Raw genomic sequence first — 14,197 nt, 5'->3', positions numbered from 1 at the left:
CGTGGACCCGCGGTCCCTGTCGCGGCCCCGCCGCGGGGCAGCACGGGCGGCGACGCCGAGCCACGGACCCCAGTCTGCGCGGCCCGGTCGGCGCCTCCTCCCGCCCCTTTCCGGCCCAGCACCATGGTCCCGACCACGTGTGAGGGACCCGGAATGCACCCAGGACCATCCAAAAGGACCTCCACACCCAGGGCGCCGGAAGTCCCGTCCGAAGCGCTGTAAACGCACGAAAGGGCTCTTATCTTGGGCTTTCATTGGCTCAACCCGCTGCCTCTCGGCGCGGAGCCCTCTGGGTAATGGAGTAGAGGCGCTGGCGCAGGTGCTCCCCACCAGAACCGTCCTCAAAACTCGGGTTCCGCTAGGGTCCGAAGGTGCCGGAGGCTTCCTTAAGGGATTTCCGCACGTTTATCGGAGTGCTGTCTGCAAGTGATCTTCAAAGTTCTTAGAAGCATGATTTCAGATCCCAGGAAGCTCAGCAGGCTCCCGAGACCAAAAAGAGTACTTTAGGTGCTACCAAAGGCTGCGACCGATACAAATACACATATCATTCCATAAAGTCATTTTGGCATAAAAATATGTATATCTTTAGCTGTAAAGTAATTATATTGTACCCAGATTTTAATAGTGCCCCCCAAAACCAGAGACCACCAGGGAGGCCGAATCACGCATGCAAAAGCAAAGGGCTCTATTACGAATTTAGGCCCGGCCAGCCTAAACTCTGGCTCACAGACTTCAACAACACACTGGATCCACGTGGAGCGAGCGCCAAGGGGTGGGAGCTTTTAGGAGTTTGGGAAGAGGGAGTTACAGGAAATGGGGACACAGGTATACTGACAGCAGGTTTCACCATTCATTGATACTTTTGGTGGGGGCCAATCACAACACCTAGAGTAACATCACAGAGTGGGCCCAGGACTCTCAAGTAGGATGTGACTAGGACCCTCCCGCAGGGCGTGACTAGCCTTAGCCTCCATCTTTAGGGTTGCCCGTAGAAATGTTAAAGGTGTTAGCTGGCCTTTCCTGATCAACAAAGGGGGTGATTATCTCACCGCTTCTCCAGCCCACTTTTGCCTGTTTTTAAATCTTGGGGGCGGGGCCACAACTCCTGGTGGATACCTACAACCTTGCTGCTGTGGCCCCATCCACCAAGGCCCTATGTCCAACACCCAGGATTATTAAGAGTACTGATTCTACTCAATCAATAACTGGCAAATATTTCACATCATAGACTCGGCTGACGTGTCCTGTCAGCACAGCCGCTTTTACCAGTCCCTCAAATTCAGTCTGCCTCTACTTCCAAATACACAATAAATGTTTCCCAGTGCGTCCCTGGGCGATCACAACAGCGTTGCCATCACACACAATGTGCACACAGTTCTTGGTGACATGCGCCTTCTTCCAAAAGCATGGCCGTGACATTATACTGATGATATCCTACTCCAAGGAGATTCATTTGATGCACGAATTCAGTCTGACATTTAGGGGCCCCTGGGTGGCTCAGTGGGTTGAGCTTCTGACTCTTGATCTTGACTCAGGTCATGATTTCACGGTTCGTGGGGTCGGGCCTCGCATGGAGCTGTGCTGACAGTTCAGAGCCTGCTTGCGATTCTCTCTCTCCCTCTCTCTGCCCATGCCCCACTCCCTCGGGGCTCCCTCTCAAAACAAATAAACTTAAAAAAAAGGTTAAAAATTAAAGTTAGTCCAACATTCAGTCCTTGGGGTTTGGTGGCAACACAATCATTGGTTACAAATTTTACTTATGTATTAAACTCAACAGCCACTTCTGCTGGGCCCTCAGGAACTCCTTCATTAAGAGGCTCTGGCAACCTCTTCTGTCCGTGTCTGGACCAGTAAGGTCGCCATTAGCTGCGCCAGGGGCTCTGATGCAAAAACACTACCCCTTCAGCCTTGGGACAGGCGTCATCAAAACAACAAATAACCAGCCACACACTAGGTTTGCTGGAAAGGGAGACTCTTACAAGAGAGCCTGTGACTCTCCACATCCAGCTTTCCATTATGCTGGGGGGCATGGGAACAGCACCCCACGGGCTCTGCACAGCTAAGGAGGCCTCCCTAAGACAGGATGGAACCAAATCTAGGCCCTCTGGCATATTCCATCTGTCGGAGGAGGTGACCTCTGCTGTCCCCAGTCCCTTTCCAGATGCCAGGGTGTGGGTGGTTAACCCTCCCCCAGGCTCCTTGGCCTGCCGGGGAGCCCTTTGGATTAAGTGAATGAACAGATGTGGGAGTAGATGACATCACTAACCATCCAGGTGGTGAAGCCCAATGGAGTCCCTTTGCTAGGACGTCTCTGATGCAGGTAAAAGAAAGAGCACATCTGGCCAGACAATGGGTAGTTATCTCCATACCAGTGCTTCTGGCCTGCAATAGCCCCTCTTCATATTTATTATAAATGATTGGGCTATTACCTAAAAATTGTCCCCTTCAAGGTAAGTAACTCTGACCATCTCCTGACTCACAGATGCCCAAAATTTAAATCAAAGTCAAACATGCCTCTACATATCCTAAGGCCACCATACAAGCCATTGCCAGGACACTTTATTGCATCCACAGTTAAAACCATCACTGTACTACTTGTAAGCAAGACATACATTTTCACTTCTCACAATGCATAACGCTGGCCTCTTGCAACAGACACTCAGTCGAACTTCCATGTCCCTAATCGTTCCCAGATAACCGGCTTAATTGGGAGCCAGAGTGGTCTCCTCAGACCGTTCTTTTTCAAATTCCAGTCCAACCCAATATGAGGCTGAGACCCCTCATAGTCTCTGTCTTGCTCCATCCTTAACCTATTTATCCATAAGCACTGGAAGCCGGATGGAGGGACCATATTTTCCTGGGACAAATAACCACCGAAGATCTGGCAGGCCCAGCACTTCTCATCCAAACTGGGACCCACCTGAACCTGAAAGTCCACGAAAACACCTTGTCAGGTACAGAGGGGCATCTGAGTTAACTGGGGATCCTCTTACTACAGTTCACTTGTATCCAATCCATTCTTGTGACATTGGTCTTATCCTTACTGGTCTGAGTACTTTTATTAATTCATGAGCCAGAGGCCCAAGACCACAAACAAGCCACTGTTTCAGCTAAACGTGGCAGATGCTGAGACCCACATCTACTGAGTGTACCCACGGGGAAATGATACTCCCGTCCCTCATCGCTCTGACCCCAAATCTCACCACTTGAGAGGACACCACCTCAGATGAAATGGGCCAAACCCAAGGCCTCTCCATTGGAAATGCCTTCACCCCTGCATCAGAAATGGCTACACCCAGGCACTAAAACCTCCAGCAACACCTAGAGATTGCATCTCCTAGAGCACAAACTAGACACATCTATTGTTTCCTTCCTCTGATATTAGGGACCTATTATCTTCTGAGTTTGTTATCCACTTGGCTTGTGGCCCTGGTGTAGTCTTTGCTCTCTACTAAAGTCTACATGCCCACACTCCCATGCCTGATGGGAAATTACCTGGCAGAGTAGTAAAATCACTACTACATATGCTATTCCTAAAATTAACAGAAATTATTGCTTCCCCTAGGAGGTTCCTGTCTCCTATCATCCATCCAAGTCCCCCACGCTTCGAGGCATTTCCTGCTATACTCCTTCAGTCTCCGCCATAATCCACAACCACGACCACACAACCATGCCTTCCCTTTGGTTAAACACAACATATTCTCATGGGTACATTATGCTCTAGTAGTGGCAACTGCGGGCTCTGTTAAACCCCAAACCCAGGCACAGCACTTTATTTTTAAAGTTTTATTATTTATTTGTTTGTTTATTTATTTACCGACAGACCCCCTCATATATTTTCCCTAATGAAACCATATGCCAATGTGCAGCAGTTCAACTGAGGATTTCCATAGTTCTTCATCCACTGGGCCCCAGAACTTCATCAGGTGCCGCATGGGACTCTTCCTTATTGTCACCTTTATCAATAAATTTACCTATGTGGCTAAGTCAAGCAATATCACTGGCCCTTTAAAAATTTTTTTAATGTTTATTTATTCTTGAGAGAGGCAGAGTATGAGTAAGAGAGAGACAGAGAGAGAGAGAGGGAGACAGAATCTGAAGCAGGCTCCACGCTCTGAGCTGTCAGGAAGCCACCTTTTGACCTGAGCCAAAGCCGGAAGCTTAGCCAACTAGCCACCCAGGCGCCCCATCACTGACCTTACCCCAGATGACAAGTGGTACCCATCCATCCTAATCACTACTGTAAATGATGTCGAGGCATCACAAAATAGATTGTGTCATAAATTGAAAAAACTTCACATTTTCCTGATGCTTCATCTTCCCCACAGTCCATGAGCACCCCACCGGATGACCAGTTGTGCAGTGTGATAAGGCTGGTCACTGCCAAGTTCCTCCTCTTGCCTTCCCTTGACCGAGACCTAGGGACGTCCAATCATATCAATGAAATCCCTTCATGCCTTTTGCTTGTGTATCCCCCCCTTTCCCTCAGTAAGGCGCTTGCTTTGACGTCCTCCCTCTTTCCGGGCTCCCCACATGCTTGCTTGAGCCCTGTCCCTGGCTGCTCCTTCCATATGGCTCCTTAAGTGGGGTATCAGGTGTCTCCTCCAGGATATGTGAATATAACAAACCCTTTACTTTCACATGCCTCTGCGAGTGTGCTGCTCGAGTGATCCTTAAAGTCCCCACAGTGGGACTTATTCCTCCACTAACAACACACACACACACACACACACACACACACACACACACTGTGAGTCACTCGCCTGTCATCAAACAATAGGTGTATCCTCAGAAGTTACCAGCTGAGCACGTGCTTACGTGTCTTCTGTGTAAGAAGATGAAAACACGGAGTTCAATGTATTTACTTAAGAAAACTCCAGACACAGCAATGGAAGACAAGACAGAGGTTAAACATCAGGTACTCCTGGGACAGGAAGGTGAGAGAGACTGAACATTTCAAGAGCCCTCAGAAAACATGCCGATTGCCCATATTTATCAGGGCTCATATTATAACTTCAAGAGAAGCAAGATAATTACGTTTCCAAATGGTATTTATTGGGTTTTTTCTTTTTTTAATTCAGTATAGTTAACATACAGTATTATATTAGTTTCAGGTGCATTCGGTTTTCTAATAAATATTCTATTTCTGTGACTCGCTAAAAAGAAAGTCTATTTGCCAAATTACATTTCCTCGGGGCGGGGGGTGGGAGGGGGAACAGTGGCCGTCGTGATCAAGGGGCATTCTGCCCTCAAGGAAAGGGGGCATTCTGCCCTCAAGGGAAAGGTTTGGGCCGCCAGGAGGTCAGCTCCTTGTTGGGAAGTGGCTGCCATGTCACCTGTAACTGCACGGACCGGGCGGTATAGGGACTTGGGACTGTCTCAGAGGAGTGTGCGAAGTGTTTAAATTGCTACACAGTTAACCAGTACTAATTAAGTTGTCCAGAGAGAGCTGAGGCGGGAGCAGCCAGGGCGAAGCATAACCACAGGCCTGAAAGGAAGGCCAGACGGAAATGACAGGCGAGGTGAGGGCAGTGAGGTCTGGGCATGGGAGGGGATGGACGCTGAGAACAAGGCAGGGCCGGTTTGTGGCCAACCTGACGGGGGCGGCTCCCAACTAGGATTACGTTTTGTTTCTGGGAACCACGTGCAATAACCTCCTTGAAGACAAGAACGCGTGGGAGAGGAGGGGGCTGCCAGAGTGTTCGAGATGAACCAGGAGCAGGTGGAGAAACCTGCAGGCACTGTTCCCCTCATCTCTGTAAAGCACCTGCCAGGTCACCCATAATTCTCAGCGCCTGAGGAAGATCACAGAAGGAAGCCGGCAAACCTGCACCGGGCCGGCTACAGAGCAGCGCAGGGGTGGGGACAGGACGAGATAGGAAGCCGGGTGCTAAGGCGAGGCCTCGCTGATCCGCTGATCCGGGAGTCAGGACCTGGAAGCAGGGGAGGGGAGGCGCCCGGGGGGAGTTGCCGAGGTGTGATCGAGGGAGAAGCAGGGACCGCGGTGTGACCGGAGGGGCGGCAGCCGTGCACACGCTCCGGGGGCCCGGCAGGAACTGATCAGAGAGGACGTTCGAGAGAGAAACGTGGGCCGAGGCTGCGAGGCTCTCCAGCCTCTGCACGGACCCTGCTCTTCTCAGGAAAACTGGGAAACAGCAGGGTTGGAACCAAAACACGGACGTAGTCTGACAGAGGTTGACGAAGTAACGCCGGCCGGTGGGCCGGGAGCAGACCGTCGGTTTCCTCTCTGCACTTCCGGTGCACTTGAGTCAGCGGTGCAGCAGGGCTCGCGGGAGGGAGAGATTTCCATGTCTTTTCCTTGAGTCACTAGGAGTGGTTTCCGCACTGCCGTTCCTCTCTCTCTCTCTCTCTCTCTGCAGGTCGCCGCCCAGCCCACGGCCAATGGGCTTCCTCCTACACGTCCTGCCATGGCGCTGTTAGCATGGCCCGCACAAGATTATGGTCACCAGATCAGAGGCCGCTTCCCAGCCTTCTAGTATCTTCTGGAGCCACTGTATTATCTTTGGATGCGTTAGGCTCTTTCTTTTCTTGAAATCAATTCCGGAACTCTCTCGTTTTTCCTTCTTCCCCTTATCTATCAACAGCTCATTTCCCGGTTCTCCTGTAAGATATTATTTCTCTGCTATTCACATCATGAATAAGGATGTGCTCTGAGGTCTGAAGAAGGGTTAATATTAATGAGCAATTTGGAAAAACCCTTATCAGGCAAGGTCATAGTCCACTCAGACCCTCTCCTTGGTCTGCAGCATTTCCTGACCCAGATCTCATGTTCATTGCTCCCCCTCCGGGGACACACTGTCAGTCTCCACAGATCACAGGAAAGGTCCTTTCCTTACTGTGTCTCCCTTCTCAGGAGAGCATGAACCACTACGAATCGTCTCTGCTAATTGACAGAAAAGACAAGAAGTTTCCCAGAGTTATTCGCAACTCCCCAGACAGACACTGTCCTCACTGCACCGGGTGGTGGGATAATTTGAGGTGAGATCAGAGAATTTCAAATTATGCCTCCTGGTTTTACCGATTCCCCACCACCCATCCTCTGATTGTTGTTACTGTCACCACAGGTGACCCCACAGGTCCAGGCTCCTAAAAAAAAAAAAAAAGACAACATTGTGGATGACTCTCTGTATACAGTCTGAGAGACAGAGGCTCAGGAAACAGGCTCTGTATCGGAGTAACAACTAGCATGTGATGTCTGCAAAGTAACTCTGCTTATCTATCGGGCTGGGCACTGGTATTGACACGAGCTTCCACCAGAGGAGGGGTATTTTCTAAGGCATGACCTTGACTTCTGAACACAGCGCAGCTACGAGAACCTGCGCCATCTCTGATTCCTATTTCAGCCGGTGTGATCATCAGTGTCACCGGCCTTCGGTGTGGAACGGAGCAGCGAGGACGCCCAGTTAGCAGATGAGAATGCTGTGGTTAGCATTTCAGACTCCATTTGAAGGGTCAGCAGGAGTCCCACTATTGTTACCACCGTGTGTGATGAGGGGCGGCCCAGCACTTGTAAGTGCTCAGATCACAGGCACTCACTACGTACCTGAGGGACCGTCGTCAGAACGTAGACATTTACTGCTCTTTGCTTGAACCCTGGCTGTGGTCCTTAAGAGAGTTTCCTTGGAGAAGGGAAAGCAGTCGAAACCAGAAATTACGCATTAGCCCTAGCATACGCTCGTGGATGACGTTCGAGGACAAAGCTTGAATGTCGGTTTTCCACTATTGTCTGCTGGGCCCTTCACAAGCCGGTAAACAGGATGCTCCTCTGCGCATTACAGACACAAGGGAAAGTCAGAATCACGCAGAGAACGGACTCGGTGTGCTGCTCCGGCACATACGACAGAAATAGATACTGCTTGTATTTCGTGTTTTGGTTTTTTCCACAGACGTGTTGAGTTTGGGGCTGATGGTTTGGACTAGCAGCTCTGTAGTGTTCATCTTGTACAGACTGTTAGCAGAATTCTCCACATTCACAGCAAAACCCTCCCCTTCAAAAGCTCTGCTGACACCACAGTCACCAGCACACCCTCGTCCTGAGAAGCACATCTTCCTCCTTTACCTCGTCGCTGTCTTCCTCCTTCTGCCTTTTGTTTGGCTCAGGCTGCCGAACCCGGCTGGTGGCTGGCGGCCTTCAGGGCGCTGACCGCGGCCTGCTCCCCACTCCCAGCCCTGCTGGGCTCACCAGTTCAGATTCCTTTCTCTTTAGGCGTCACTTTGCCCGCTGAGCAAAATAAACTATTTCCATACACTGGTCAGATCACTACAAATGTTAGAATGTAGGTCTCTGAATATTGTCCATTTATAAATTCCTCTTCCCGCCCATATATGTAAGCACTTCATGGACAAGTCAGACCTGGAACAGTCAGGAACAAGACAGAGTGGGCCTGACCCTAAAAATGTTTGGGTTTTTTCCCCCTTTATTTATTTGACAGAGAGAGCACATGCGCGTGAGTGGAGGAGGGGCAGAGAGAGAGACAGAGAATCTCGAGGCAGCTCCGTGTTGTCAGTGCAGAGCCTGACGCAGGGCTCAATCTCAAGAACTGTGAGATCTTGACCTGAGCAGAGATCAAGAGTTGGACTTAACTGACAAAACGACCCAGGTGCCCCACAAAATTATCTGTAATTTAGCAAACGGGTAGGCACAAAAAAAGGGAGGTTCTTTCATTTCTACTTTGCGGTACTCACATCCTGTAACAGCAGAGCAGAACTGGGTGTTTTTCTCACAGAAGCAAACAAACCCTCGTGTGTCCTTGCTTTCTTAGGAGCCCTGCTGAACTTCTGTCTCTACTCTTCCCTCCTTTCAGAGTGATTTGAAACATCATGGTGATGAAATATACTCAGTTTTATTTGATTAAATACATAAACTCCTAAAAACAGGAGATTCCATTCTCCCTGCTCATTCTTGCCTAGGCTAGTGAAGACTTTAGGAATATGTTTATCATAAAGCTCCCCCCACCCACCCCTGCAATTTCACTGGGAGAAGACTCTTAAGTCACTTGGGTCTCAAGGTGCTGTGATTGAGTCCAGAAGTGTTTGGTGCCACTTGGATGCCTTCAAATAAATTCCAGACGCAACTGCAGAAGTCAGCTAGCTCTAAGAATCCCTTCAGAGTAGCCAGGGGGCATCACACAATATTTGAGAAGAATGGAATTTCAAAGTTGGGGTTGCTTGTGGTTGCAATCCAGTCAGAAACTCCATATATTCACCCCTGCAATGTTCCCCGTGCTCCAGTGGGACTGACATTGCCGGAAGGGAAAGGGGCCAAATCGGCCTGCCGCTGGCTAGTTGGGAAGCGTCCATGTAGAGGAGCCTTCGTGAAGGTGACTGATGTCAGAGCTCCGGTCCTTGGGATCACCGACTCTAGTGAAGACAGCAGTGCTGCCGGAACCCCCTTAAAGAGGCTGTGGCTGTGCGGATACTTCTGTGTCTCGATTCTTCCGTGACTTTCCTTTCTGAACCTATTCTCTCCTCCTTGATGCTCCTCACCAAAGCTCTCTCAGAATCAGTCTTCAGGAAATAAGTCTTTAGTAGGAAGATTCCTCTGTATACTTCGTTCTTTGTGAGAATCACACGGGATGTGTCCATTTTACGTCCACCTTCTGCTCTGTGTTGACCGTGGAAGTCTTTTGCTGTGGTGGACGGTCATTTGTTCATTCAGTCTGTTTCCTCATCTGTCCACCTCTGGACTTTTGTGCTTAGTCTCCATCCTGGAGTCAGGGATTTTCACTTGACATGTACCCTTCCCCCCTTTAAACTCTTGTTGGTTTATTTGAATCTTTTAATAACCGTGATATCAGTGACTTGAACTCACTTTTATTACTTATTCAGTTGACGTAAGATATCACTGAATCCGTATGGATGTATCAGTAGTACTCTCCATGTTGTGTAACATTCCTATTTTTCTTCCGTTCTTTTATTCTCTAAGAGTCAGACCATTTTCATGAGCTCTTTCTTCTGTGAGTCTCACTCTTTTTTCTCTCTTCTCTCCACCAGTTAGAGGTCTGGCTGTTTCACCTCATGTCTTTCTCCTTGCATGGCCAACTTCTCACAAAATCATTTCATATACCCTTAACTTTATATAGAATGGCTTGACTCAAGTCATCTCAGGTCCTGTGGAGACCATGCTTTCACAGTATCTCAGAAAAGCGTATTACAAAATGTGCTAAAAGTGGGAAAATAAGAGAAATTTGGAACATGAGTGTCTTTTCTTTGGCCTCATTTCATTTAGTCTGGTGTTCAATGATGTTCCTTCTGGACTATTATTTAGATAGTTTTATGGTACTTTTTCTGTATTTAAAACAATTTTTTAATGTTTATTGATTTCCAAGATAGAACATGAGTGAGAGAGGGGGAGAGGGATGGAGACGTAGAATCCAAAGCAGGCTCCAGGCTCTGACTGTCAGCACAGTGCCTGACACAGGGCTCAAACTCATGAACCACAAGATCTGAGACAAAGTTGGATGCTTCACCAGCTTAGCCACCCAGGCGCCCCACTATTTCTGTATCTAATTTGATCTCTTATAACATCAGTCACTCTTTCAGAATCAACAGAGTGGACCAGTATGACTTTCCATTCAAATGAAAGGAAGTCATATTTTCTTAAGCATTCTGATTCGGGATTGGCAGTCTGTGTCTTCGGAGCACTGGAGAGCACACACGTGTCTCCTTCCCCATCTCTGGGAGTACTATTTACCGAGGAGATGCTACAAATGGTCAGTGACAATTAAGGTTGGTCTTCCCCCACCTTGATAAAGAGAAACAGAACTAAAGGAGGTGAGACTTCCCATTGCAATCAGATCTGAATCTTGAGCAGTTGCATAAGTTTGTCCTTCTGTAAAATCTCTGACCTTTAACTTTCTTAAAAAATATTTTTTTTAATGTTTGAGAGAGAGAGAGAGAGAGAGAGAGAGAGAGAGAGACAGAGTGTGGGGGGGGAAGGGCAGAGAGAGGGGGAGACACAGAATCCAAAGTAGGCTCCAGGCTCTGAGCTGTCAGCACAGAGCCCAATGCAGGGCTCAGACTCACACACTGCAAGATCATGATCTGAGCCAAAGGCAGACACTTAACTGACTGAGCACCCCAGGCGCCCCATGACCATTAATTGTCTAAAAGGAAATTCCATGAAAGACAAAGGCTGAAGTGCTCCAGATTGAAAGAGGCTGAGATGCGTTAACAAAATTTATGACTCTAGAGGAGGAGCCAAGATGGCAGAGAGGAAGGGAGCTCTGTAAACTTTGTCTGCCCCATCGATCGAATGAGAAGGACATTACTCTCATCTGCAAGAGCGGAAGGAGAAAATACGGACTCCAGAAGGAAGAGAACCTGAAGGATACCTGAGTGAGTGAGTGCGAACTGGGGAGATTGGAAAATGGGCCAGCCCGAGACGGGCAGGGGAGGTGGCAGCCCCAGCCCAACAGGGGGCAAGTGTGCAGAGCCCGAGAGATAAAAGGGAAGAGACAGAGAGACTGAACACCCTCATAGTACTGTCTCTGGGGAAGAGGTAAAGAACGCTTAACCACGCTTGGAGAGAAAAAGCTCACTCCATAGATAACTGCTGGGTAGCCTAAATCCCGAACCCAGGTGGCGCAAGGGAAGGAACAGCTTCCAGCCCTGCGCCATTTTGGCGGGGTGTCAGTGGTCCTGTCAGCGGCGGTGTCAGGGGTGCTCACTTCGACCTCAGTTTTGGGAGTGGGAGCACGCACCTCATTTCCACAGCGCATCTCGCCCCCAGCATTGGCCGCGCGAACCCTGTATCCGGGTGCCGACAGGGAAAAAATAGCCCCCACCTCTGCACGATCCTGGCAGAGTGTTGGTGGCGGTGGAGACCTGGGTGCGCGCATGCAGGCTACAGGAGCTCCCAGCTCATTTCCGGGAGCTTCCGGCGCTGCCTCTGGCTACAGCTACGCCCTCATTCTTCCCCCAAAGCTAACAGGATCCCCGTGGGGGGGGGGGGTTGGGTCTGTGATGGTGCGCATGCACATCACCTCCTGCTGCGCATCTCGCCCCAGGCACGGGCAGCTGAAATCCCAGCTGAGGCAAGACAAATTGATTCCTCCCCCTAAGAATCCAGCAACCAAAACAAAAACATCTCATCTGTAGCATAAAAAGTGCTTTGAACCGAGGCAGGCCTGGAAAATGCAACTCTGCTCAACCGCGGCAAAAGGAGATTGGACTCATTAGAGAGGCCTACAGTTCATAGTTCAGCAGAGCTTGGCGTGACACCTGCCTATCTAATCTCTGCAGACACCAAGGCAAAGCCTCTGAGAGCAGCCTCCAAGACCTACCACATAAACCACGCCTATCCAAGAGGGGGAGCTGCTGTTTTTGGTTTTGGTTTTTTTTTTTAGTTGTTGTTGTTGTTTTTAATATTTTTTCTTTTTTTCTTCATTTTTTTCTTTGCTTTTTTCTGTACGTATTTTTTATTTTTTTTTTTACTTAAATTTTTAAAAATTTTTACTCCTTATTTTCCTTTCTCCTTTTCCCCTTTTTTTTCTTCTTCTTTACCTTCTTGCAATCCAGATATATTCTCCTATATCTCATCCCTACCTCTCCCCTTAACTGGTCATACACTTTTAGACTGTCCACTGTCCTTTGTTGTCTCTGACCCCCTTTAATTGTTTTTTATTTTTTCTTTTTCTTTTTCTTTTTCTCTTCTCTTTTCATCTCTTTCCTCTCCATTCTCTTTATTTTCTCTCCCCCTGTTAATGTGTTTGTTTGATTTGTCTGTGCGTTTGTGTGTTACTGTTCCCTCTGTGTGTGTCTGTCTGTTTTAATTCTTAGGGCTACACCAAGAAACAATCCAAAGTGTGCATGACAGAGAGTCCCAAATACTGCTGAGTAGGGAAATAAAATATTCAAAGTCACAACAAGAGAAACTCAGAGACACCATTAAAAGAATATTTCCTGAAACGACAGGCCCTGGACAGTCAATAAGCCTCCTTTAACAGAGAAATATTAACAGGTGCACAGTGCACAATGAGCTTTCTAAAGGTGACAAGAGACAGAAAACTAGCAAAAATGACAAAACGAAGGAACTCTTGTGGGGGACCAGCCCACGCACCAGAGTCTAAGGGTCCCTGAGTAGGGGGTTGGTGTCAGCGAAATATCTATAAGAAAGAACACAGACAACATGAATGGTGGAAGAGACCACACTTTACTGTGAAACTTGGTGTCTTATATACCATGGGTGATTACATCTTTCTTTTAATGATTACATTGTTTGTAACTTCTGAAGAATCACGTTTCAGAAAGATCATTGTTTTCAGGGAAGAGAGAACAGAAAGTTAAAGACAGGAATGAAGTACAATACAGAAGATCAAAAAACATAATTTATCACTAAAAATACATCAGCGGGAGTCTTATTTTGCTTATATAGTGTAATATTAACTGAAGCTTATGACAAGGCTATTTTTCTTTAAAGGTTCAAACAATGGTCTGTGAGTAAGGTGCCTCTAACTAGGGGAGAAGTTTCAATCAGAGAATCTGCCCATTTACTGAAACCGCAATTACCAAGTGGCATGAACAATAGGAGAACTAACCCCAGTCTCTGATCCACTTAGGTCAAGCAGTCAAACGCACACATTTTCAAGCAGGGGAAGCAGGGTCCCTATAGGCCACACAGCACTGCACCCCAGTATCCCAGGACCTTTGTTCTTTTGTCCTGATCCTCAAATGGGGGGAGGGCCAACCGTTATCCAGGGTAGTGCCTTCCTAGACAAGGCTAGGGACTTGGCGATTACATACGCTCCCCCCGGAGGCTTTGCTGTCACAGTGGAATCACCTCCGCAGGCTTTTTGGCTGGATGGGCCCCAATAAATTCTCCCCTGAAGAACCTCCAAGAGGAAGTCACAGCCACAGAATTGCTCAAGACAGATCTAGACAACATACCGGATCAAGAATTTTAAAAACTTGTCATAAAATTAATCGCTGGGGTTGAGAAAAGCATCAAAGAATCAACTGATGAGTTAAAAAATGCTATAGGTGAGGTGAATAACAAACTGGAGGCAGCCACCTCAAGGATTGACGAGGCAGAGAGAAGAATAGGTGAATTAGAAGATATAGTTATAGCAAAAGAGGTAGCTGAAAAAAAGAGAGAGAAATTAATCCAGGAGCAGGAAAGGAGAATTCGAGACCTGAGTGACACAATCAAGTGGAACAACATCCGGCTCATAGGAAT

General features: G+C 48.1%; 1 protein-coding gene across 1 annotated transcript in view; it reads right to left on the bottom strand.

Moving 5' to 3' along the window:
* LOC115280341 (zinc finger protein 551-like) overlaps positions 1-174 on the bottom strand; it is a 38,356-nt gene extending 38,182 nt beyond the window's left edge. Inside the window, 1 exon segment of the mRNA XM_029925170.1 lies at positions 1-174. Coding sequence (XP_029781030.1) covers positions 1-125 — 125 coding nt within the window. The 5' untranslated portion in view covers positions 126-174.
* Between the last annotated feature and the right edge of the window lie 14,023 nt (positions 175-14,197).

The sequence above is a fragment of the Suricata suricatta genome, chromosome 16 (genome assembly GCF_006229205.1).
Source record: "Suricata suricatta isolate VVHF042 chromosome 16, meerkat_22Aug2017_6uvM2_HiC, whole genome shotgun sequence".
Taxonomy (NCBI): Eukaryota; Metazoa; Chordata; class Mammalia; order Carnivora; family Herpestidae; genus Suricata; species Suricata suricatta.
The sequence above is the reverse complement of the archived record's forward strand: the minus strand, read 5'-3'. Positions and strand labels throughout refer to the sequence as shown.